The 25,741-nt window shown below is 39.9% G+C and overlaps 2 protein-coding genes across 4 annotated transcripts in view; both read left to right on the top strand.

Moving 5' to 3' along the window:
* Window positions 1-1,993: 1,993 nt before the first annotated feature.
* Window positions 1,994-12,568, top strand: cfap91 (cilia and flagella associated protein 91). The gene is made up of 17 exons (XM_082509475.1): window positions 1,994-2,552; window positions 2,662-2,738; window positions 3,011-3,159; window positions 3,332-3,412; window positions 3,551-3,607; window positions 3,695-3,864; window positions 9,229-9,406; window positions 9,622-9,779; window positions 9,879-10,040; window positions 10,154-10,287; window positions 10,754-10,867; window positions 10,949-11,020; window positions 11,112-11,258; window positions 11,341-11,562; window positions 11,794-11,942; window positions 12,026-12,117; window positions 12,287-12,568. The coding sequence occupies exons 1-17, from the start codon at window positions 2,465-2,467 to the stop codon at window positions 12,490-12,492; spliced, it is 2,256 nt and encodes a 751-aa protein (XP_082365601.1). The 5' UTR covers window positions 1,994-2,464; the 3' UTR covers window positions 12,493-12,568.
* A 604-nt stretch (window positions 12,569-13,172) lies between these two features.
* nr1i2 (nuclear receptor subfamily 1, group I, member 2) overlaps window positions 13,173-25,741 on the top strand; it is a 110,026-nt gene continuing 97,457 nt past the window's right edge. The window contains exons 1-9 of one of the 3 annotated variants that reach the window (XR_014271970.1): window positions 13,173-13,608; window positions 14,439-14,668; window positions 17,566-17,696; window positions 17,943-18,112; window positions 19,322-19,638; window positions 19,716-19,861; window positions 22,674-22,790; window positions 22,986-23,091; window positions 23,181-24,249. Coding sequence is in view for 2 of the 3 variants with exons in the window: in XM_082508980.1 (XP_082365106.1) it covers window positions 14,487-14,668; window positions 17,566-17,696; window positions 17,943-18,112; window positions 19,322-19,638; window positions 19,716-19,861; window positions 22,674-22,790; window positions 22,986-23,091; window positions 23,181-23,337 (1,326 nt within the window). In the remaining variant the exon portion in view is untranslated. Of the gene's footprint in view, window positions 13,609-14,433; window positions 14,669-17,565; window positions 17,697-17,942; window positions 18,113-19,321; window positions 19,639-19,715; window positions 19,862-22,673; window positions 22,791-22,985; window positions 23,092-23,180; window positions 25,704-25,741 lie in introns of those variants that run through there. The other 2 variants (XM_082508980.1, XM_082508981.1) reach the window with 2 other exon arrangements.

Below are 25,741 nucleotides of genomic sequence, written 5' to 3'. Positions count from 1 at the left end.
ATGAATAACTGCCGTTCTCCTTTTTCTTGGATCTAATATTAGACCATGTTTATTTCATGTATAGACAGAAATTCAGCTGACTATGAGTTGGCACACATGGGACAAGGAACTAGTTCTTCCAAAAAATAGCAATTTCTTCATCTGTGAACTATTGTTGCTTCAGTCAGCAGTATTGCACACATATCCCAAAAAAGGAGCGAAAAAAACAACAAGAGCTTATGTTTTGGGCTTTAACGATAAGAAGCACAGACTGTGCATGTGTCTATGCATGCGTGCATACACTGCTTCCCTTTGATAAGTGACTTCCTGTTGATGTCAAAATCATGCTTTTTGGCTACCCAAAAATATAACTCGGAGGGTAAGAAAAAAAACAGAAGTTGTCAGACAATTTTGGTCTGCTCCACGTAATTCTTTTTGTTTTGTTTTTTTCTTCTTCTTCAGTTATTTTTCTGAGTTTTCAGTTTAAGAAGTTTACGTCAGTATTAGCAAAATTGCCTGGAAAGTTTAGGGGTTCAGAAAAAAATAATTTTATATACAATGCCATGCTGTGTCATCCCTGAGAGCCTGAAGCCTTGTATCTACCCTAATAACGAAACCTTAGTGCAGTAACATGTGCCACTTGCTTGTTGTGAAGTCCCCCTGCCTTTAGTTTGGTCAGCTGAAAAGCTGCTGGTTGCTTTTATTACATTTTTCAGTTCAGTATGACACAAAGTAAAGAGATTTGAAACATTAAATTTAATAGAAGAGTACGGCATGCTGCTGATACCTCTGTGTTCACTGAATGGTCCAGTAAAATCCTGGGTGAAGGTCAGTGTGCCAGTGCCTCGTTCATATTTAAAAAGAAAGGCAACATGCTTCAAATTCCAGCATTTTTTAATTGTTTTTTTCTTCTTTTTACATGAAGTGAATCCTCTTGATCGCTGATACAATACATGTGGTATCATAGAGCTTTTTCGATTTGCTGTGACTGTGTAGTCATACAGAGAATTTTCATCAGCATGGAAATAATTTTCTGGTCATCCGGTATATGTAGATGGGGATCAGATCACTCTTGTTTTTCATTTTCTTGTGTGCTACTACTTCTTGCTACAAACACAGCTATTAAATCAGCTAAGTATTAACTATGTTGTTTATCTGACAGAACATAGAGGGTGTTTTTCTTTGGGTTTATTTTAGCTATATTATTTCCACTTCTTGTAGGGTCACCTTTTTCAGTCTTCACACTGTCAGACAACTCCACCCTAGTCTAAATGGAAACTTTTATCATCTCTGACTCATACGTGAGGTCGTTTGTGCATGTAGATGTTAAAATGTCCTAAGTAACAAGCTGACACGTTACTTTTGAATTCTTGCATTTTTGCCGTTATGGAATAAAACCAGTTACATTTCATGACCAGTTATATTCTATATTCCTTTCACATTGATGTAACTCTGGCGCCATACATATATATTTTTCTCTATATCGTAGATATATTTTGATTAGATTACTAGGCTTTTGTGGTAGTTACATTTTTAGGAACTACGTTTTCACTCCTTCCTTCTACTAATTCTTAAAGACTGCTGTCCTAAATTTTACAGTTGTTGCTGTCTTACTTAGGTTTTTTTTTTTTTAATAAAAAGAGGTCAAATTCGTAACCTTTTATATCCTGCATTGTTTGTATATTGATGTACTGTTTGTGTATATGTATTTTTGCTTTATTGTATATTTTGATTATATTACTGCATTTTGTAGCATTTTTTTTACTTTGTTTCTTTCTTTTTAAAAAAATAAAATACAATTATTAATGTGCACACTTACTTGAATTTGTTGATAAAGTTGATTCTTAAAGTCTTAAAGTCTTTGCTGTCTTATATGAACTGATACTAGGAAAAAAAATCCTGACCTACTTAAGGAGTTTAACTTCTGTGATGTGCCCACGGCCTAAGGCATAATCATTTTAGCAGATACAGCAGATTTTGTATGTAGGTAGTTTATATGTAGGTTGTGACGTTTGTGGTACTGTAGGCTGGTAAAAAGTACAAAAATTCATTGTAGCAATTTTGAAAGTTATTCAACTATCCTGCTAATTAAAATTAATAATATAACCCTTCATTATTTATTATTACTAGGGATGAAAAAGAAGAGACATAAAAAAACGATCACCGGTGGAAAAGTAGACCCTGAATCCTCTCCTAGATGAAATCACGAAGGAAGAAACGTCCTTTAAATCTTAAATGATGACATGTGGAGTTAAATTAATATTACACTAACAAATTTTGATAAAAACCCAAAGTATGCTGTCCAAGAATTACTTCCAACTTTCACCCGGTGAGAGTAAACAGAAAGCTCGAGATTAATCCTCCCACTTCCGGACGGTCAGTTTATTGTCTCCATGACTACAGTGTCAAAACGACGTCGTTGAAGGGGCCGTCCGCATGTAAAATTAGCTGTAAAAATACTCAATTGTTTGACTAAATACAGAAAATGTGCGCATCTGTGACTAACACGTTTACCAAGCAGAATGATGCTGGTACAGCTGTTTTGCATGAACGGGCTTATGACTACTTGTACGGTGAGTAAGCTTTGAACTAACTAGCACAGCTAACGAACACACCAATGAGCACGGCTAATAGCTGAACTTAGCTGCCTCGGTTGCCATCACCTGAACTGTTCCTCCACAGATCCGGTTCACACAGTGTCATCGGAGGCAGACCACACCAAGGCCAGTTTCAAGGCCTTTGCGTCCAGGTCTCGAATAGTAAGTCGTATCTATACTTTATTTCAAATTTATTACATTTTAAATAAAAGATAAGTTGATTTAAAATGCTGTCATTATTATATTATATTATAGTTTATTTTTATTTTAATTTAAACCTGTAGTATACAGAGCATTTATCTTGTATTGTAATAATGTATATTTTCTTCCACCTTTTGAATATAATATAGAGGGGCTTTTTTTGTCTCTTTTGTTTAACTAAAAATTAAATGTGAAATGCACTCTTTAACATTGTTTCCGTCTTCTTCGCTCAGAGGAGAATACCAGAGTTTGCATCCATGTTTAGTGACAACCCACGCTATACTGTTAAAGTAGACCCTGCAGTCCCGCAGCCGGCCTTTACTGATCTTCAGTGGCGAGGCCACACAGAACAGCGCAAAGAGGCCCTGCAGCAGCTGGCTGGGTAACACAACATGCACATGAAGCACATACTAAGTTGCTTCATTTTAAGATGTAGTCTTTCTCTCATTACAGACAAAATAAATAAAATAAATAAAGTAATGTTTTAATGTCTCTATTATATATTATAAATGATAAAATATGTATATATTACATCTTGATTATCTTCTTGACAGGATTTCTCCAAACACTCAAACATGGCTGAAAACCAAGGAGTGCCGTGTAACCGGAGCAGATTTCTGCAAATACTTTAAACGGTTTGACTAGCCAGTTGAGAATCTGATTGTTTGTTCTGTTTTTCCTAACACAACAAACTAAAGATAACTGCCATACTGCCCCACTTATGTAGATGTCAATATAGTCTATGACATAGTATTTCACTTTGTTCCCTTTAGCCCTCTCATTCCCTTTGGGCAGCAGATACCTCCTAGTGTGATTTATGCTTTGCCGAGGTGAGGTTCTTTGCATTACTTTGTTGTGCAGCTGTTTCTACTGTGCTATTTTTTCTGGAAGTATGTCTGTTTTTTGTGTCACCTTAGAGAAGACTTTATAACGTCTGATGCTGAGCAAAAACCCACCCACTTCACTGTTGGGGTCCAGACAGACTACAGGGAAAGTGAAACACAGACAGACCCATACAGCCCCGAGTATGTGATTCAGCCCGGGACTACTCCCTCAGAGCTCCTGCAGATGGCAGCTTTGACTTGGGGTATAGGCATGTTTATTGTGTTCTTTATCTGTTATATGAACCGTGATGGTACACTCATAAGCAACTTTATTAGATCTTGGCAGTATAATTATCTTGCTCTCTTCTCTCCATCCTTTTTTTTTTTTTTTCTTTACTTACTAAACATAATTTATAATGCATCTGTGCTGGCTAACCTGTGCATAAGAAACTCACTGAGAAACAAATTGTTGCAAAAACAAATAGTTAACATCAACAGGTTCATCATCCACAAATCACAGTTAGTACAGGAAGAAAGTACAAGTAAAATACATACAACCCACGCTGATCTTGAGTGGGAGGGATAACTGAAACTCCACTTTCTATTAGTGTAAAGACGTTTAACTGCACATTAGATCACTGAAATATCTTAATATAAGATGAAGAAGTTCAATTTCAACAGCATGTCTCAGTTTTTCTAAATGATAAATGTGGAAATTACAGAAAGAAAAATTCTGGAAGCTCACTTCCCACACTGCCCTGTATTTATAAAACAAGATAAAGATTTTGTTCATTGATTAAAATCTATTTTTAAACTAAAATTTATATAGTGGACAGTAAAAAATATCGGCCCCCGGGCCTTATATTTGACACCCCTATCATAAGGCAAATGCATAAATAAAGTTGAGCTTTGCTTCACAAGATAGAACCATGCCTTAAACATATTCGTGGAACCTTTTGCAGTCTGTCTGCTTTACCATAACACTGCTAACATTTGTCACTGCACAATTGATCAATATGCCTATAAGTGACTATATCATATTTTTAAACTGAGAAATTTTTATTGTCTCAGTTTTCAAGTTTGTGCCTTGGGTCCAGAGTGCCTTATCCCCACAAATTCCCCCGACAAATGTAATTGGTGCAGTTTGTTTGTCTGTCTGCTGTAAATGTTTGTTATCAAGCATCCACAGTTCATCACTGCTAGTGCCCAAGGTCAAAGCTGAGCTTGGAAAAAAATTAAAGAAGCCGTATCTAGTAATATATCATGTAAAAGGGTTTGGAGAGAACTGTACAATGCACTTCTTCATTTTTCAATACGATGGCCTACGACATCACAACTAGTTTCACAAGATCTCACACTGCATGAATATATCTTAAATCTTAAGACATTTCTGCTACAATCATATGGGTAAAGATAATAAAATACACAAGTTTTGCATATAATGCTTCAAGGTCAAAGGTCAGGGTCACATAAATTGGGTCATAAACATGCTCTTTAAAACATTATTTTTTCATTACATTATATGACTTCCCAATGTCACAAAAAGATGAACGTCCTACACTAGATTTCCATATTAACAATATTGACATCAGCATAAAGTATCAGTGTTAGTATAGCCCAGGGGTCGGCAACCTGTGGCTCCGGAGCCGCATGCGGCTCTTTTGTCCTTATACTGCGGCTCCGGGTGGTTTGGGAAAATAAATTAGAAGTATTTAGCTGAAGTGCATTTTATTTGTGTTTAGTTCTTTTTTTAACTTGTAGTTCTAAATTGGAAGATTATTGTGATTTTGAAATATGAAAATAAAATTATATCTTATTATTTTTTCATCGCTCAAAATAAGCGTCACACTCGCGGAAGCCGGTATACCCGCCGAAACGCCGTGCATTTATCGAGACTTTCAAACCCAGGTAGGCCAATTATGGATCTTCGGATCCACATTATGTCGGCAGCTGTTCTCCACCGTGAACTATGTTAAAAACAAACACCGCTCACGCCTCACAGATGAAAGCTTACAGTCCTGCGTAAAGATGAAAGCCCCGATTTGCAGACGCTGTGCGCAGAGGTTCGGGACCATAAGTCTTATTGTAAACATATCACGGCAGACCCGACGATGTTTCCATGAACACGCTTTTCAGCATCTCTTTATTGACCACTTTTCACACACGGTTGCTGTACGCATACAGCCGGCTGTAGCTTTTCAGCTCACAGCCCGACAACACAACAGCAGAGAGAGCACAGACTTTAAGGCGGCGAGGCGTGATTGCGGGTGCCGCTCAGGTGTGTCCGACTCCCCTGCAGCGGCGCTGCAGACCACGCCCCGCCACACACATTAACCTGGTAAAATACATATTTAGGCAGAATTTTGCAAATATCTTTTTTTTTTTTTTTTAGCAGCATAGTGCTTTTTTTCCAATTACTTTTTAAAAGTCAGGCCAAGGCTTCAAAAGCCCAAAGGTGATATAAGGGTGGCGGATCACAACAGTTTTTGTTTGCTACATGGATCATTTTAGTTCAGTTGGGTGTTTTTCCTTTTGTTATATTTCTTTAAGAGTTCAAAATGTGTTAATTACATAAATAAAATGTAATTTTCTCTGTAGCACTTCATGGATTTCATAAGCAACACACCTTAGTTGCTCTGTGGATTCTTTTAAAAAGCAGTTAAAAACTTTTCTGTTCAAACAAGCCTTTTGTTGATCTACGTATTTTATATTCTTTACATTCTTTACATTTGATCTTTTACATTGTGTATAATGTCTATTGATTGTATTGTTTATTTTAATATTTGTGTACAGCACTTTGTGACTGCCTGTCTGTGAAAAGCGCTTAATAAATAAACTTTACTTACTTACTTTAGTTGTTCACACAAAGCATAAAGGTAAAAAAAACAATATCCATCCATCCGTCCATCCATCCATCTTCATCCGCTTTATCCGAGGCCGGGTCGCGGGGGCAGCAGCCTAAGCAAAGAGGCCCAGACCTCCCTCTCCCCAGCCACCTCCTCCAGCTTATCGGGGGGAATACCAAGGCGTTCCCAGGCCGGCCGAGAGATATAATCTCTCCAGCGTGTCCTGGGTCTGCCCCGGGGCCTCCTCCCGGTGGGACATGCCTGGAACACCTCACCCAGGAGGCGCCCAGGGGGCATCCTTGTCAGATGCCCGAACCACCTCAGCTGGCTCCTTTCGATGTGGAGCAGCAGCTGCTCTACTCTGAGCCCCTCCCGGATGGCCGAACTTCTCACCCTATCTCTAAGGGAGAGGCCAGCCACCCTTCGGAGGAAGCTCATTTCTGCCGCTTGTATCCGCGATCTCGTTCTTTCGGTCACTACCCACAGCTCGTGGCCATAGGTGAGGGTAGGGACGTAGATCGACCGGTAAATTGAGAGCTTCGCTTTTACACTCAGCTCCCTCTTCACCACGACGGTGAAGAGGGAGCAATATATACAGTGTTATCTTCATTTTAGATTTCAAAAAGTATTTGCGGCTCCCAGTGTTTTCTTTTGCGTGGAAACCGGGTCCAAGTGGGTCTTTGGGTGTAAAAGGTTGCTGACCCCTGGTATAGCCCTTGCCATGTTGGGGACGTTGCACTCTCTGACTCCTCTTATTCTTAAATTGTTGCTCGGACTGTTTATATAACCTGTCACGTTACTGATTAGCTCAGTTGTGTGATGGTACTAAAGGGATTTTTTAAATAATTTAAATCTTTTTTAAGTGTGTTAGTTGTCCCAGCTATTTTAAAATGTTTTTCTAGTATCAAGTTATAAAGTAAGATACTTTTTTAAGTATGAAGTGTCTCAGTGTCAATGCTTGATATTTTATCTTTTACTACACTTAGCACAAATAGTACAAGTAGTTTGGTTGATTATTTCTTAGTTGTGGCAGTGCTTCATGGCAATACCTCTTACACAGTTAAAGCCTGTTTATTTCCCTTAAATGTTGCCACGTTTGTAAGGAAAATGGATTTCTAGGTTAAGTAGCAGATTTGACTATGTGGGTTGCTCGCTTGAAAAACTTTCCAAATTGACTCTGCCTATGGCGAGCAGCTTATTCTGCTACTGACTCAGTAGCACATGAGAAAATGTGTCTGTGTGGGCTCTCAGGTCATGGTACTCCAAGGAGCTTGAAAGGAAAGCGACTAGACATCTTTCATGAAGACGTTTCACCTCTCATCCAAGAGGCTTCTTCAGTTCTAAAACTAAAAGGTTTCGTATTGTGTCACTTTGTACGTTCCTCACAATTTCCCATCATTACCCCCTCCCCTTCGCTGCACCCCTGCACTGTTCTGTTTTTAATGGCCCCCGTATGGCCACCCTTATGAAAAAATTCTTGAGGTGCCCCTGGTCACAGGTACTGAAAGCCTAGTGGGGATTGTCCCTTAAGAGCATAATGTGTGTCATCACATGAGCCCGAGGTGTGATAAAAGGCATGTGATGTTACCCCCAGAGGTTTCTGATGAAAACACCGTAAGAACTTGTCTCACCCTATCATGTGACCTATTGAGGTCAGCTGACGCAATATATGAGTGGGGGTTGAGGCGTCTGGGAAGCCACTCCCTCTGTTCAATGATGGTTGTTCACAGTAGATGGCCTCTTTTACTCCTCTTTCAAACAATCTATGTTCTCAGTCCAAAATGTGAATATTGGCATCCTTGAAAGAGTGACCTTTACCTTTTAGGTGCAGATGTACAGCCCAGTGTTGTCCTTTCGAGGTGGCTCTTCTATGTTGTTTCTTGCTTTTATTTATTGAGTAGCTTCCTAAGAACAGCTTTAACTTTTTTTTGTCATTTCCTGCATCTTTGGCACTAGAAGAAGCCGCCCAAACACATGAGATATCATGAGATATCATTGGAAAGACCAGGATGTCCTCTACTGAGCACATGAGGACTTCGTAGGGTAGCTCAAATTAAATGGTAAATGGCCTGTATTTATATAGCGCTTTTCTAGTCCCTAAGGACCCCAAAGCGCTTTACATATCCAGTCATCCACCCATTCACGCACACATTCACACACTGGTGATGGTAAGCTACATTGTAGCCACAGCCACCCTGGGGCGCACTGACAGAGGCGAGGCTGCCGGACACTGGCGCCACCAGGCCCTCTGACCACCACCAGTAGGCAACGGGTGAAGTGTCTTGCCCAAGGACACAACGACCGAGGCTGTCCAAGCTGGGGCTCGAACCGGCAACCTTCCGATTACAAGGCGAACTCCCAACTCTTGAGCCACGATCGCCCCAAATTAGTCAAAAGACACAGACCACAAACAAATGTCGTGACAGAGAACATAAATGAATAGGGTGGGTCTCAGGAGACTAGAGGTCCACCTGTTCCTCACTGCATTGCACAGCATACACTTTATTGCTTAGCTTGTGTTTACGAGTTTTGTCCTTGGGATGAACCAGTTTTTGTCTGAGGGTGTGTCTGGGTTTGCAGTTCACTGGGATGTCATGCTTGGAGAAGATTCTTCTTTGTTACAAAAAATGCAAATTTTCCTTACTTTTGCGTCAAGTTTATTTTTAGGCAAATATGGGCTATGATTGCAATCTGTATATATTTACATTTTAAGCTGTGTTGCTTTTTTGTGACAGGGTTGCATACGGTAATTAGTTTTTTTTCTGAATGAAAATTCCTCAGGTCACGGTCTGCCTGCAGGCCTTGCAGAAGTGGAAATGATACAGCGTGCCCGTGCCAAGCGAGCTTGGGAGGCCAGTCTTCCTCCACTGAGTGACCTGAGCCAGCTCGACAAGAGGAGGCGTTTAATGGAAGAGATGGAGGCCAAAGAGTGGGCTTTCAGAGAAGGCAAAATCGAGAAGTGAGTGATAGTGCACCTGAAATGCTAATCTAACTGGAAAACACACTAATAGGGATGCAACCTACTGCTTAAAGTGATGGTGATGCACTGTTTGGCACAGATTTAAACTTCATCATGTATTGATTGCTTCACACCTTCATTGTTTCAGTTCACTCCTGTCACTCTGATAAGGAGCAGTTGTGTTTTGTGTTTTTATCGTACATTTTCTCTGCTAGGTTGCAAGAGGCTCGTTTAGAGGTGCTAAAGGACCTTCTGAGGCAGAGAGATGAGGCTCAGAAAGATGTCACAAATGACAGACTGAACCAGATATATTCTAAGCACCAGGAAGACAGGGAGACCAAGCTAAACAAAATACACGCTGACTACAACAGGTGTAAGACGTCCAGCCCTCTAATGTTAAGTATATTATTTAATATCTAGTCTCACTCCTTGGCAACTGCCTCTGTTTTTCTTTTCTTATTTTTGTCTGCAGCACTGAGAAAATTAGAAGCTAAGAGGAAAAATGTGGAGGGGAAGCTAGAACGGTGCGTCATAGCCTCTCAGACGTATGTCCCCAGGATCCGCATTGGCATTTTTCCCAACAGGAACATCAACAGCATGCTGTCAACAAGACGCTACTTAGACACATATGAAGGTTTGAATCTGAATGCTGTTGCAGAAGTAAAAATTTTGTATGTAATTTCCAGTATAACACACACAGATAATTTCATAAATTCATTGTTAAGATCATTTTTAATTCTTTGTTAGGTTTAGAAGAACTAGAGGCGCAACTCAGTGCTTCAGTACTGAAGTCAAAGAGAGAAAGAACAAAACCCAAAGTCTCCGAGGATGTGATGAAGCCTCCTGAGAGCAGAGCTGTGCAGTTGCTGAAGAAATACAAGGTAAGGCAGAACAGAAAATATAGATGTTCATTAAAGTGGATCTACGTTGCTCAGGTCCAATGCAATATTTATTACTACTGGAGTAGTTTTGAATAATTGACAGTTTAAAATAACTCTTACTTATCATAAGCTGGGCTCTGGCGATTCACCCACTGAAACAAGCTGAAGTCAACACTTCTGATTGGCTATCTCATGGAGACACAAGGTTTGAACTGCAGGTCAATGGTGCTTCTGTGCACCTGTTATGACCACAGTAAAGATCTCTGCTCTCATTAACATCAGGCAGAGCCAAGAGCAGAAGAAATTGTGAGAGACCAGGCAGGAATCTGAAGCCTGAGCTTTTGGCTCATGTATATACAGCAACGTCATTATTTGACATTTTAGCCATTTTGTTTGATGCAAGATCCACTTGAAGTATATCTTTGAAGTTTTAGATACATACATACTGGCACTTCTGGCTCCACAGAATCTGAAGCAGAAGCAGGATGACCACGCATCTTTGAGGACTTTACGTTTTCTTCTCAGAAAGGAGACGCCTGTTCCTCATCCTGTCACTCCCACAGTGGAAACACCACCTGAGGTCAGTTAATTATTCTGACTGTTACTGAGACTTCCTTTGTAAATATTACATTTATTGTATTAATATTTCTCTATTTTTTAGGGGGAAGAAGAGAAAGAACTTGCTGTAATCTTCTTGCAGAAACTATTGCGAGGACGAAGGATCCAGTATGAGGTCCACCTGTGTTTCATTCCTACATAAATGTTTCAGTCTTGCTCAGTTTTTGAGCACTCATCTTTTTACTTTTATCTCTGCTGTTCTAAAGATGTTTAAGGGCAAGGAGAAACATCAGGATCTCATCCAGGAACTGAGGACTGTCCATGCCCTGAACAGGGAAGAGCAGGAGCTACAGAAGGCAGACAAAGAGCACGTCATGATGCTGAATAAACAAAGAGACAAACGCAGACTTGAGGTGAAACACACGGACCTGACCACGTGGACAAAAATGTACTAAATCCAAACAACCTTTATACCCGTTCTCTCCATCTTTTCAGATTTTTCAACAGGAAGCGCATCAAGCCGGAGTAGTAGGAGCGGAACTAGAACAAGTGTTTGACACATTGTCCAAGGAGCTGATTCGTCTCCAGGATGAGCGAAGGATCCACGCCTTTACACTGCTGGCTGAGAGAGACCGTCGGATGCAAGAGGCCGAGGAGAGCGGAAGGAGGCAGGTAGAGGAGCGAAGACGCAAAGAGGAAGACGAGATCTTCAGAGAAGTATGTGCACATGTCATTGTTCTGTTGTAAAAGGGTAACAGAGATCAGTAACAATGAGGTAACAAAGCATTTGCAGTCAGAGCACCAACTCTTTGGAACAAGCTGAGTCACTGAGCTCTAAATCGCTTATTAAAACGTACTTATTTTTCTATTTTTTTTGTCAATTATTGTACTTATTATTACCATTTTAAGGTGTGTGAGTTTGTGGGTTCCCTTCACTTCTTGTCACAGGTGGTACAGGTACATCAGGAGACTGTGGACATGTATTTAGAAGACATCATCTTGGGGACCATTGAGCACATAGCCGACCAGCAGGCGCGGGAGGAGATCCACAAGAGAGCAAAGGAGGTCAACGACATCGCATATGCCATTGAGGAAAGGTAACAAGCACCTTCGAATATCTGTCGCTGCTTGGTGTTAAGGAATTGTAACACTAACAAACATCACTTTTGTGTGCGAGTAGCCGGGATAATCTTCAGTCGGAGGAGATTGTGTCTGAGCTGGTGTACAGCTTCCTTATCCCGGAGGTAAAGAAGATCGGTGTCAGGGAAAGAGGTTTGTAGCAAGAATTAGAAACACACGAAAATGCATTAAATGACTTACTAGTAAAAGATAAATGCCCTTGTTTTTAAAATAGAAATTAAAATGACTTATTGGAGTGTTGATGGAGTGATTAAGTTAAAGGTAAATCCTTTCCTAATTTTTTCTGACCTTGCATTTTCAGTGCACCAGAAGCAGCATAGACACTTACAGGCAGCTCGGAACATCATTCAAGGGACTTCAAATGCTCCTGAGCTCCTGAACAGTACTCTGGAAGCGTCAAAATTTACCTGTCCTGGTATAAAAGCGTCCTGTCAAGTCCTGGAAGAGACAATGAGCCAGCCGCTGCAGGGGAAGGAAGCAGAGCAGCACGATGCTCAAACTGAGTAAAAGAGAGGACTAGAATATTAAAAGTGTTCTGCATTGCAATCTATAATGTCTAAAAGTTGTTGTGATATTATTAAAGTGATGGTTTAATAATCATTCTGGGTTGTTGTTTTTTTTTTACTCTAAGCAGTAATTAATTTAATTTAATTTGACATGAAATGTTTGAAGAAGTCTTTCTGCTTTTACTCCACCACGTTTTGGGAACAAATGTTGTGTTTTATGCGGTAGATGATGTATTTGAACCCTTTGAAGCATAGGCATGAATTAATTGCCAGAAATTATATATTTTATTTATTTATTTTGAAAAAGGGGATTATTGAACCTTGTGGTGAATTTAGAAAAAATCTTTATTATTGTAGGTGTTTTAATTTATGTCATATTTGCTACATCTGTTTTTTTTTATTTATTTATATTTAGCTATGTATTTCTTTAAAATGCATTGTGCAATTTATTTCAGTTTTTGAGGGGAAAATCACTCTGATGATGATGAAGCCTCAAAAACTAATTCAAACGTGATAATCCAGTGTTTGTTTTTTGTTTGTTTTTGATTGATTGGATTATTACAGATACCCAGCAACACACAAGCAATTAAAATAATCGCAGCTCAACATTAAATGGTGCCATTTTCCATAATGACTTTTGGTACTTATTATATATTTTGATTTTACAACGTGCAGCATGAAGACTCTTAAACAGGATTATAACTTACATTAAAAGTTCTTTTTTTTCACGTTTCCACAATTATTCAACGAAAAATTATGTTTCATCACTTTTGCAAGAAAATCGTGTCCTTTTTTTCTGTGCTGATTCCATTTCCGATTAAATATTTGGATTCGTCCTGTGTCGCTCCATCCTGGAAACGCCCCTGCGTCCGTGATCCGCGTCTACGAAGTACGACATCAGTAGGCGGTGCTGGATTTTACACAGTTTCTTCGGCTGCAGCCGGTTGTAGTTGTGGCAAACTGCCAGTATTAAACATTAAGCTGGTCGAAAGCTTGCACGACGACCTGTTAACGATTCTCTCCCCTGTTGGTCATGCTCAAAATTCCCCCTGATTAAGCGAAGTGAGGCGGGCACCTGTGGACCACGTACAGCTGTTTTGACATCTGGAATCATCAGGTGAGTGATTTGAATGACCTAAGCCAGACATTTAACCAGGTAAAGGAAGGAAAAGAGTTTACTTTATGACAACCTGTGTGGACCTGTGCACACCTGTTAGACAGGTCAGGCTTCAGTTACAAACCTGCCTGCCTGCAGGGTGGGAGTAAAGTAGGAGCACTCCCAAACAAGCATGTTTTAAACGCTGCTTCAGTGGAGTGTGTGGAGTTGTGTATGCTTTAAAGAAACACAACGACTTACGTTAAAGTTGTGATTTCAGTGTGTCAGTAATTCGGAGGGATTTGAGTGTTAAAATTAAAAAGGTTGCATTAAGCATTGTTTACTGGCAGAAAATACCTGAAATGTATGTTGCTAAATCATTAATCAACAGTAGTCTGTGCTTGTTTTTTGTGCAACTTACCGTTTTTCCACTGGAAAGTATTAAAAAAATAAATAAAAAATTGAAGAGTCCACATTGTTCTTTGCACTTGAACATTGTGAGCTGTTCTGTGCACTTCAGAAAATTGCTCTTGCTCTTTGATGAAAATCAAGGTGATCTCCTACTGTGACCATTTAGCCACAATGAATAGGGGGTTGTAATAGACGTAAATGACTCCACAAGGAGCCTTTAGTCATATCCAGGTATGCGTCACTGCTGGAAGCAAATGGTTCAGCCACAGTATTATGGTCATATCCTTTCATTTAAGAGTATCATAGCACAATAACGTAGGATATACAGTGTGTATCCTGTACATTAACTGTGACGTAGTAGTGCTGATAGTAGTTAAACCTAAGCCTGATCTCACAGGGAACCTTTCCATTTCTTACTGAATCAATCTTGCCCAGAACAGATGTGAAGGCAGTGACGCCAGACTAATCTGATTATCTCTCGGGTGAGAATGAGCGAGAAGGCCGCTGGAGTGCAGATCATCAGTGAAGTGCTCGCAAGGCTGAATAAAGAGGATGAGGAGGAGAAGCTGACAGATGATGAGGAGTCCAGAGTGTGTGGTGTCTGTGGAGATCTGGCTAATGGTTACCACTTCAATGCCTTGACCTGTGAAGGCTGCAAGGGCTTCTTCAGGTAAAGCTCTTCAACATTTAATAACATCATGAATCAAGCAATAAATGGCTGTTTAAGGGCTTTTAGAAAACAAATAGTCCAGCTTCTAGAGTTTCTCTCATGTTTTTAATTATATTTAGAAAAATTTTTGTCATGAAAAGAATCCCTTGTGAATGTGAAATGACAAATTAGTGATCTTCCTTCCGAGGAGCCAGACTTTCTTGTAATCTTTTAAAGTGGTCTTGAGCAATAGTTCTCCAGTCTTCCAGAAGGTCTTCCAAAAATTTTCTGTTGACATTTGCTGCTTTCTCAGTCATTTTCACTCACTCAGTTTTTGTACCTGATGAGCATAAAAGGCTCCTGGTTGAACTCAAACCAGTGTTTTGTCCATACATAACTAATAACTTAGTTCATCTAATAAGAAATATTAGATGAAAATTTGGCATATCTCAGCAGTGTGTCCTTAAGAATTTTCAGTAGAAGTAGAAGACAAAAGAAGAAGTGGCAGGGTTAGAAAAACTCCATCATCTCCAGCAGATGAACAGTTTCTAAAAGTCATGTCCTTGAGAAAGAGGAAAAAATCCAGCAAAGACCTGACACAGAGAGACACAGAGAGATGCATCTGGCCCTTCAGTTCATCCATCTGCTCTTAAGGGAAGAAAACATGCAGAAAAGGTGGAGGTATTCCAAATTACACAAGAACTGGACTAAACATCAGTGGCAACTGGTCTTGAAATTTGTGGCTCAAATCTCTGTTAATAGGTCAGGAGAGAGGTACACAGCAAGTGCAACATATTTAGCTTCATACCACAGTCATTAGTAAAACATCCAGTGGTGTTGGGAATCTTGTCAAAATTAATATAATTATGAACACAGAAAAATACCATCAGATTGCTTTTACCATCTGGAAAGCATCTGATTGGCATCCGCTTCATTTTTCAACACAGTGATGCCAAACACACTGTAATGTAATAAAGAGTACAGGCAGTCATTAATACTTTTTTTTTTTGGTGGTGTGGGGGATGTTCATGGCATTTAATTGGCTGCTTATATTGTAAATTTTTTAATATCATATAAAGTGAAACCACATTTCGGATCTTTTTTTTTCATGCCCAAAAAGTACTTTTTAAGTAGTATTTATAAGTTAATTTGAATTCAGTTCACCTGAATTCAGCACCTCTGTACTTTTAGCACCCTGTCAACCAAATAAACAGACACGCGATCGTGAGGACCGGATATACACACATACACACAAGCACATTCTCTATACTACATTTATACATATACTTGCATCTTGCATAGTATCTATATACATAGATATATACATAGATACAGTGACTATCTTGCTTTCATAGGCTCAAAATGTGAAATAAGCTCGACACCGTCTGCTCTGCAATCTGAAGGCCACCTCAGTTCACTGTGACCTGAGTAACCATGAAGTTGTAGGAGGTTGTAGGATGTTGAATTGTATTCTTTCTGTGGCACATGCAGGTTTCAGAAGACTAGATTGTGACTTGTTGACCTAGTTAGGACTGGTGTAGTTGTGTTCTGAATAAGTTGAACTCTTTTACTAGGACGGCTCACAAACAGGAAATGACAGTGGTCTAGTCTGCTCGTGATAAATGAAAACATGATTTACTCTGAGTCAGAAGCTTGTTATGTTTGAAATGTGTTGTAACTACGTAACAGATATATTAACTTTAACACTAATCACATTTTCAGTTTTCCTCACATTCAGCTGTAAAACGTTTAAAATTATCTGACCTTTTGTTTAAAGAGTTTATACAACGAGAAGCTCAAGATGTCTGTCAGATAGGAAGCTGTGTGTCATCAATGTGTTATCATCATCATCAATCACTGGGAGCCCAAATACTAGAGTTTTGTAGTATTGAAGTTAACCATTTATTTTAATGGCTTTTATTTTGATTTTTAATTGAACATTATTATACTGTTCACCATATATGCTCTCTGAACTGTCTCATTTAGAAGTGTGCTCAGTTTTGTTTATTATTTGACTTCTTTAGGCCAAAGTATTCTTTATATAAACCTCACTTTGCTGCCACCAAAGCTCTCTCTGTCCCTGTTATTCAGATGGGCTGCTGTCGGTGAGCTGAGTGGTCAGATAACATTCAATTTCTGGCATAAAAGGTGGTGTCAGTGTGATATTCTCATCTACTTTGGTTCTTAATTTGACCTTCTCTAATTTCAACACCTTCACAAATTAAATCCACACAGTGCACACAGTACAGACAGTTCATTAGGTACAGGTTGCTAGTACCAGGGTGGTCTCCTTTTGCCTTCAGAACTGATTTATTTCTTGGTGGTATAGATTTAACAAGGTGCCGGAAACATTCCCCAGAGATTTTGGTCAATTTTGACATGATAGCATCACACAGTTACTGCACATCCATGATCTCCCAGACCACCTCATCCCAAAGGTGCTCTATTTTACTGAGAGCTTTTTATTGAGGGCATTTGATTACAGGGAACTTGTTGTCATGTTTAGGAAACCAGGTTGAGATGATTTGAGTTTTATGATATGGTGCATTGTCCTGTTGGAAGCAGCCATCAGAAGATGGGTGCACTGTGGACATGTCAGGCACATTACTCAGGTAGGCTGTCATGTTTAAATGATGCTCAGTTGGTACTAAGGGCCCCAAAGTGTGCCAAGAATATATCTTCCACCCCATTACACCACCACTACCAGCCTAAATGGAGTGGAGATCCATGCATTCATGTTGTTTACACCAAATTCTGACCCTATCAAACAAATGTTGCGGCAGAACTTGAGACTGCACATTTGTTGTGCAATTTCAGTAAACTTGTGCAAATTGTGACTCATTAGATATTTGCATTAACAAGCAGTTAAACCTAAGGCATGAAGCTGTTATTTTGTGAGTGGATGTTTTTCATTTCAGACGTAACATAAAGAGGTCAAACCAGCTCCGTTGTCCATTCCTGAATAAATGTGTTATAACGAAAAACAGCCGCCGGTCTTGTCAAGCCTGCCGCATGCGCAAATGTCAGGCCATTGGCATGTGCAAAGACAGTAAGTAACATCTAAAGGCTTTTATACTTAATGTTTAAGTCACTGTAGGAAGTGTGTGTGGTATTATAAAAGGTGCACCCATCAGTTTCTAGAATGCTTGTTATCATTTTGCATGTTTACATCATGTCATACAATAAATTGATACACATAATTTTCATGCCTTGAGAAGAAATTATGAATCAGATCAGGTTGTTTTATGCTGACATGCTTGACATAGTAAATGCTTGTATTTTTGTGCTTGTTCAGTGGTCATGTCTGATGAAAAGGTGCAGGAGAGGAGGGTCCAAATCAAGAAGAATAAGATGCTTAACTCCCCAGTGGAGCTTTCATTCCAACAAGAAAAACGTATTCAGGAACTGCTCTTTGGTCACCGCAGCACATTCGACTCAGCATTTTCCCGCTTCAGCAGCTTCAGGGTGTGTGAGTGAATGCATGCAGTTTCAGCTCTTCATCATTGTTACGACCCGGCTCAAAAGCCGCAACATAAAAAAAGGAGACGAATAACAGAGTGTGGGTGAGAAGAGGTTTCATCCTAAAATGGAAAACCAGGTTGGCTAAAATGGCTGGTGCCACCAAGGCAAAGACTAGTGCACTGCCGGAAAGCTTGCCTCAGGTATGCTTTTATCCACACCTGACTAGGTGTGGCCAATTAGCACCAGCTGAAAACACTGAGACGATTAGAAGCTGCAGAGGGACGTAACACCTCCTCCCTTAAAAGGGTTCCTCTAGGACCCTTAAATTTATTAAAAGCCCCTCTGAAGCCTTCAGTTCCTTATAATTAAATAAATAAAAGTTAAAGCTAACAGAAGCACAGTGTTCACGTTATAGTTGGCATCTCTAAGCATGGATGGGCATGAGGATTTGAAGTTGCCACACTGAACAGACAAAAAGTAACATGTGACCAACACAAAGGAGCACAACAGTCACAAACCCAAAATGATTACCTGATCTGCTACAACACAAAACCAAAAGTAGCAACAAATAATCACAACTAAGTGATCTGTTGTCTCCACCACACAAACAGTCACATACAAGTGGCCCTATACCACAACAAGTTACTTTAATCCAAAAAGTTCAGTAAATCAAGCGTACTAGTGACCAACCACAAACTGGAGAGCTATGGCCACACAATGATCACATCAAGGGTGGCTCAGCACCCCACAGTGTTATTGCCATCACCTGGCCAACAGCACTCACAAGTGATCCAACAAAATAGCCATATTCCCCACAACACTAAAAGTCACAGCACAAAACACTCACCTCACAAGGATCTCATTAGCATCCATCCACACTGACATATGCACACACAGGGTGTGCACACAACGCCAACTTAAAAACAGCCTACCTGCCTCAGCTACAGACCATAATCAAGAATGGTCTCAAACCTCCTACCAAGTTTGGTGCCACTGATTTACTATGTGCAACTCCCAGCCTAAAACACTAAAAACAACAAAACCCTTACTTTTCCTACCCTAGTCTTCAGTGGTGTACCAGGCTCGAGGCAACTTTAAACGCGAACTCGAGAGCAGGCAGCAGACCAGAGATATAGTCTCCTACCAAACTCTGAAGCGTACCAATCATCATCTTTGTTTTAACTTGTGTAATTGATCTTTGATTTTTTTCAGCCTATGGACCGAAACATCCTTCCTGTGAATACGCACAAGCAGACGGCAAGCAAGCTCTTTAACCCTCTGACCGAGTGCCCTAGAAACGGCTGCAGCACTGCGAGTAAATCTACCACCGAGCCCACATCATCGCCATCTGCCACCTCATGCTCTTCATCCTCCTCCTGTTTCCACAGTTCCATTAAAAAACAAGAACACCACATACGGAATGACGTCGAAAACAGATGTGTTTTCACTGCTCTTCCGCATGTGGCCGACCTCACGACTTACATGATCCAGAACGTCATTAGCTTTTCCAAAAGTCTCCAAGACTTCCGGTAAATGTGTACATCAACGGATATTTATATTCAGTCGGCACGTTTTCGACACTTGATGTCAAACTGGTGTCTTACAGGTCTCTTACCATGGGAGACCAAATATCTCTGCTGAAGGGAGCCACGTTTGAAATAATGCAGATCCGCTTCAACATGGTGTTCAACTCAAAAACGAGCACATGGGAATGTGGCCATATTACATACTGCATAGATGACGCTGTACGAGGTAAGACTTCTTACAGTTGGATGGATTAGATTAGATTAGATTAGATTAGATTAGATTAGATTAGATTAGATTAGATTAGGTGAAGTCAGACTGTCACTTAGAGTGGCCACTTTCCTGAACACTTGTGACAAAGCATCATTTAAAGAGAGATTTAAAAAAAATTCTGAACAAAGTCAGTCAGTGGGACTTGACCTCCAGACCTGAAAAATGAGACCTATGCACAAGTGGCAAAAACTGCAGTTCCTCTAGGTGCCACTTGAGGCTGGCTCAAAAAGCAAGTCAGTTCCCAGACTCCCACGTTAAAACTGCCAACCAGTTTAGCAAGTTTACAACCTGGTACAAAAAAAAAGTTTTGGCTTCTGTGGATAGTTTCCTGCTTCATGTGTTCTGAGGTGAGAGGTTTTAACCACTCACTCACCTTAATAGTTGAGTTTGTTGAGTTGATTGATACCTGTCCTGGCAGTGATAGGTGTCTGGTAGGCTTGATACTACTTGCAGTAGCTAATTGTGATGTTGTATCATCTGGAGCATTTTTAATAGTTTATCTGACAATTATTATGGCTTGCTGTGTGTTTCAAACCATCCCAGAAGAGAAGAGCATGTCCTGGATAATCCTCCTTTCTGACATGTAAATTAGAAAAGTTGAACTTCATGTTTTATACAATATGGCCTAAAATGAGCAACTGACTCTACACACTCAGGAAAATCCAATGTTAGGCTTATTGCTGAATCTAAATAGGTGTGAATGGTTGTTGCGCTCTGTCTGTTAGCCTTGCGATGTTTGGTGTAACCGTCCACTATTTCATTGGCACCTGGAATAGGCTGCAGCCCCGGGGTGAGCCTGAGTTGGATAAGCATGATGAATGAATGAAGCCTCAAGTGGTCATTAGAGGAACTGCAGTTTAGTTTTTGACACTTGTTTTCTTCATTTGTCTCTACATTTGACGCTGCTTACCAGAGGATAGTGGAGGATTAGGCCTAATTAGCTCCCTAATCATCTGCTGTGTTAGCAATCTCGAGGTGCTTTTTGGTGCTGGCAAAGACTGCAGCGGTGTATGAAAGCTTTTGCTGAAAAAAGTGTGACAATGAGTGGCTGTGCAGTTTAAAATGCTGACGTACTCCAAAGAGTGTGAGAAACTGCAAATGTAGGTGTTTCACTGTGTTTCACTGTTCATAAAGATGGACTTAGTGCTTATAACCAAGTCAATATACAAAAATACAAAATGCATTCAGTAATGGAGACAATTATGGTCTGTTGTTGATTGAATTGGAGTAACTCTGAGGTGTGTGTTGTCTGAGGACTCAAAGTAACGTCCCTGATCACAAATTCTGTACACCTGATTAAATAACATGTAACGTGTACTGAATGACCTTTGCCCCCGCAAAATGTTTTTTCACTTGATGAACACGTTGAGTCGTTATTCTCTGATCTCGCTAGTTTTTTGCTTTTAAACTATATGTAACGTTGCAAACTGTTATTAAACAGGAGTAAAATGAACAAAGAGAAATTTGACGCTCCTAACATGCATGCACATGTTGCACTTTTATTTTTGAAGCAGTCAGACAACAGTCAGTCAGTAACATTTCCAGTCTGTTATCACTCTTGTCACATGTTCTCACACGGTGGTGTAATATGACTCCTTAAGAAACACTCACTGCAATGCTGTCAAACTGGTTTTTACTTCTTTCGATCCAAAGTGCTTCACAAACGCGCTGTCTGAAGGTTTCCTTTTACTATTAGACAAACAGCTCTTAGGAATAAGGAATTCACACTGAGCACTAGGTGAAAGTTGAGATTACAGGGAATATAGCTCTGTTTAATTTTCAAGGTGCTGACCTGCAGTTTTCACACTGGATAAGGTGTGCAGCTACAAATATCCATCACAAAGGTGTTTGCTCTTCATGCTACTTTACTTGCGAGTTAACTGCTCAGACTGACCTATAAGTAGGTCACACAGAGAACAAACACTAAAAATAGCACTTCCTTGTTTTGTTTTTTTTAAAGGAATGAAAATACACATAAACCATAAATGACATTTGAACTACAGGGGTCTTTGGTATAAATGCTTTTATAAATACTTTGTATTTTGTTTATAATCTGTTAGATATTATTTTTTTGGGACTGGTGCAATCTGTCTGGCAAAGCCAAGTGGAATAACTGTACCTTTATTTCATCCACAACAACAGAAATCAGTATAAAATGATGTCTGACTGATTCCAGTCAACACACCAAGGATATCCCGACTATTCCGCTGGCTTTTAGTTGTCTTTATTGGTGCAAATTCCTTTCACCGTTTCAGTGCTCCTAGGCTAACAGCATGTCAGTTACATTTATAAGCCTTGTGTGTTGGAAAAACTGTAGGGAAGTTGTGGCAAATCACCACCCCTGGTTTTTTTAGAACTTGTGCAAAAATAGTTTTGCAAGAATGTCTGGAAAATCCTGCAGCATGTTCTTGGAGCGCATATCTGACTGGCATACGTGTTTTGTGTATTTGGTGAATATTTACTGTGTAGCTGGTAGTTTTGAGCTCATCGTTCTCCCTGATTTTTTTTTCCTTCCTAATTGTGGATAATTCTGCATGAATGAGCTTTTAGATTGTGGTTTGCCTGTACATGTGTTGCACATTTTCACACATAAATCCCTGCCAGAATCACCTTGATGGTAGCTCACTCGAAAGTGGGAACTAAACATATCCATTTGAATCCGTTTCTTGGAGTGTGGAGAAAAGTGGGAACAGATCAGACCTCAGTGGCCCTCAGACTGTCCTTCCGTATCTGTCCTGCTCCTGACCCGTTTTCCTGTGTTTTCCAGCGGGATTTCAGCCATGTCTGCTGGAGCCTCTGTTCAGATTTCACCACACCCTGCGCACACTGGGCCTACAGGAGGAAGAATACGTTCTCATGCAAGCCATGTCTCTGTTTTCTCCAGGTGATGGTCGTTCTTCAGCAGTTCATCCCAGTCCTTGCTAGGACCAAATCAATAATTAACCAACCCTGTAAATATTTAAACCCTACAAACAGTGTGCATTTGTACCCAGCCCAAAATAAAAATGCATTCTCAGATTTTCCTCAGGGCGAAGTGGCTTCAAATTAAAAGAAATTTGTTTTTTACTTGATTTGCCAGACCGTCCAGGCGTGCAGCAGCACAGCTTGATTGACAAAGTTCATGAAAACTTGGCGCTGACGCTAAAAACCTGGATTGACTGCAGGAGAACAGGTCCAGAGAAACAGTGAGTGAAATGTCAAATTCTCGCCCCTTTCCAGTCAGTGTGAAATGTTTTTACATACTGCAGTTATTGACTTTTCTATTGTATTTCAGCCTGCTGTATCCCAAAGTGATAGCCTGCTTTACAGAGATGAGAACAATGACTGAGGAATACAGCAAACAGATTCTACAGATCCAGGACATCCAGCCTGACACCATCAGTCCTCTCATAATGGAGATGGTCAGTAAAGGCTCCTGTAATGACTTATGAAGAGTGTGCTGTACATGAGCAGCACAAGCACTGTTAATGGGGACGCTTAAATGAAAGTATCCTATTGTTATTTTACATGTGTCGAAAGAGTGAAGACTGGACTCGGGAGACAGACACTATCTCTACTTTTAAGATTAGGCTTAAAACTTTCCTTTTTGCTAAAGCATATAGTTAGGGCTGGACCAGGTGACCCTGAATCCTCCCTTAATTATGCTGCAATAGACGTAGGCTGCCGGGGATTCCCATGATGCATTGAGTTTTTCCTTTCCAGTCACCTTTCTCACTCACTATGTGTTAACAGCAGTGTTGGTCAAGTTACTTGAAAAAAGTAATCAGTAACTAATTACTGATTACTTCCCCAAAAAAGTAATCCCGTTACTTTACTGATTACTTATTTTCAAAAGTAATTAATTACTTAGTTACTTTTTAAAAACACGATTTACAACCTGAAGAGGTGATAAAGCGATAGATCTTTCAGCCCAATTCTACTTTTTCTACATAATACATCATACAAAATGTAATCAAATGGAAAAGTCTCTTTTTTTTAACTTGTTTTATCAGTTTTAATCTTTTAACTTTATGCATCAAGCAAAGATTTAATTATATGCAACATTCTCTGACTTGAATAAATTAGTTTAACATTTAAACCTATTTTCTGCACATTCCAGCACATAAAATAAAATATTTTTTGTGTTTACACTCACTCTTTCAAATAGATGCAAGTAAAACACAGCAGAAAATAAATAAAGTCAAAGACTCAGCGGTCCTGTTGCTCTATTTTCACCTGTAAAGCAGGACTGGGGGTAGGCGGAGGTTTACCCTGGTGCAGGTGTGCCGCGGTCAGTTGAAGAATCCGCGAGTTTCTCTGTGAGTTTCCCATTACGTCATAGCGCACTCGGTGCTTGCTTGGAAGTTTAGGGGTTTTTTTTCGCTGTAAAAAGTTTTCTTCCCACGCACGATGGACGCTAATATTTTTGTCACTTTTTATGGAATCAAACTCAAAGTAAGGTCAGTACTTCCACGCTTTAAACGCTGCACGCTCATACTCTCTCCCACAATCGATATGTGATCCATTGTTGATCTGCACACAGCTGTTGTCACTAACGGCGCACTCGCTTACGTCACTGTCGTGAGACATTCTCGCAAAAAATCACGGTTTTAGTAACGCAGTAATGCAGCGTTCCTACGGGAAAGTAACGGTAATCTAATTACCGATAGTAATCCCTTACTTTACTCGTTACTTGAAAAAAGTAATCAGATTATAGTAACTGCCCATCTCTGGTTAACAGACCTCTCTGCATCGAATCATATTTTATCCTGTCTTCCTTCTCTCACCCCAACCGGTCGCAGCAGATGGCCGCCCCTCCCTGAGCCTGGTTCTGCCGGAGGTTTCTTCCTGTTAAAAGGGAGTTTTTCCTTCCCACTGTCGCCAAAGTGCTTGCTCATAGGGGGTCATATGATTGTTGGGTTTTTCTCCGTATCTATTATTGTGCGATCTACTGTACAATATAAAGTGCCTCGAGGCGATTTTTGTTGTGATTATATAAATAAAATTGAATGGAATTGAATTGTCTTAAATATTGACAGGACAAAAATATATAGGTGAGAGGGAGTGAACGAGTGTTGTCAGTGTTGTGACTCCGAAAAAGCTGCTTTTTAAATGTAGAATTTTGTTGTTGGTCTAGTTTTGTGCTTTTGGTGCCTTAATGTTCATTTATTGTAAACCGTGATGAATGAAAAATGCTTGACATGAGCGTTTCTGATGGCATATAAAGACAAACACTGCCCCCCTCTGGCCACACACAGAAAAACAGATTCTCTGTGAGGCTGATCTGCACTGCAAACATCTGGACTGTCCTGAAGTTTTGTTGATCACTTTTGATCTAATGGATTAAATAAACACGCCCCAAGGGAGGAACTTTTTATTTTGTCAGTTCTTTGTCCACCTTAATTTGTGATGGCAGACTCGAGTCTTCTCTTTGCACTAAGGAGAACTTTTTTCATTATGTGACTTTGAGAGTTGAGAGTTTTGTTCTTCAAGATTTCTGTGTACAGTACCCGGCAGTTGTTCCATTTGATTCAGATTAAGCAAAAGGACACAGTTTTTTACTATTTTTCTTTCAAGAACTAAGAACATCCAAAGCGATTTTCAGCTATTGCCTTCAGATCATCATTAAAGGGCAACTTTTAATGGGTTTGGGTTGAACTTGAAACTGGCACTCTAACTGAAATCCTTGGATTTACCTGGCACAGAATACCTCCACATTTGTTTACTTTTATTTACTATAGACTTTGTGATTCACTGTTGATGCTTCTGTTATCTCTGTGCATCATGTTGTAATAAAGATATTCTTTTTTCAAACACATTTATTTTAAGCCAGTGCATCATTGAACCATTAGCAAG

This window comes from Aulonocara stuartgranti (assembly GCF_965226115.1).
Source record: "Aulonocara stuartgranti genome assembly, chromosome: 16".
NCBI lineage: Eukaryota > Metazoa > Chordata > Actinopteri > Cichliformes > Cichlidae > Aulonocara > Aulonocara stuartgranti.
Note: the sequence above shows the minus strand (reverse complement) of the source record. Positions and strands in the feature narration are given on the sequence as shown.

Coding starts and splice junctions, on each gene's coding strand:
- cfap91 (XM_082509475.1), top strand. CDS start 2,465: ATGTGCGCATCTGTGACTAACACGTTTACCAAGCAGAATGATGCTGGT. Junction 2,739..3,010: donor TTGCGTCCAGGTCTCGAATA/GTAAGTCGTATC, acceptor TTCTTCGCTCAG/AGGAGAATACCAGAGTTTGC. Junction 3,608..3,694: donor GTGATTTATGCTTTGCCGAG/GTGAGGTTCTTT, acceptor GTGTCACCTTAG/AGAAGACTTTATAACGTCTG.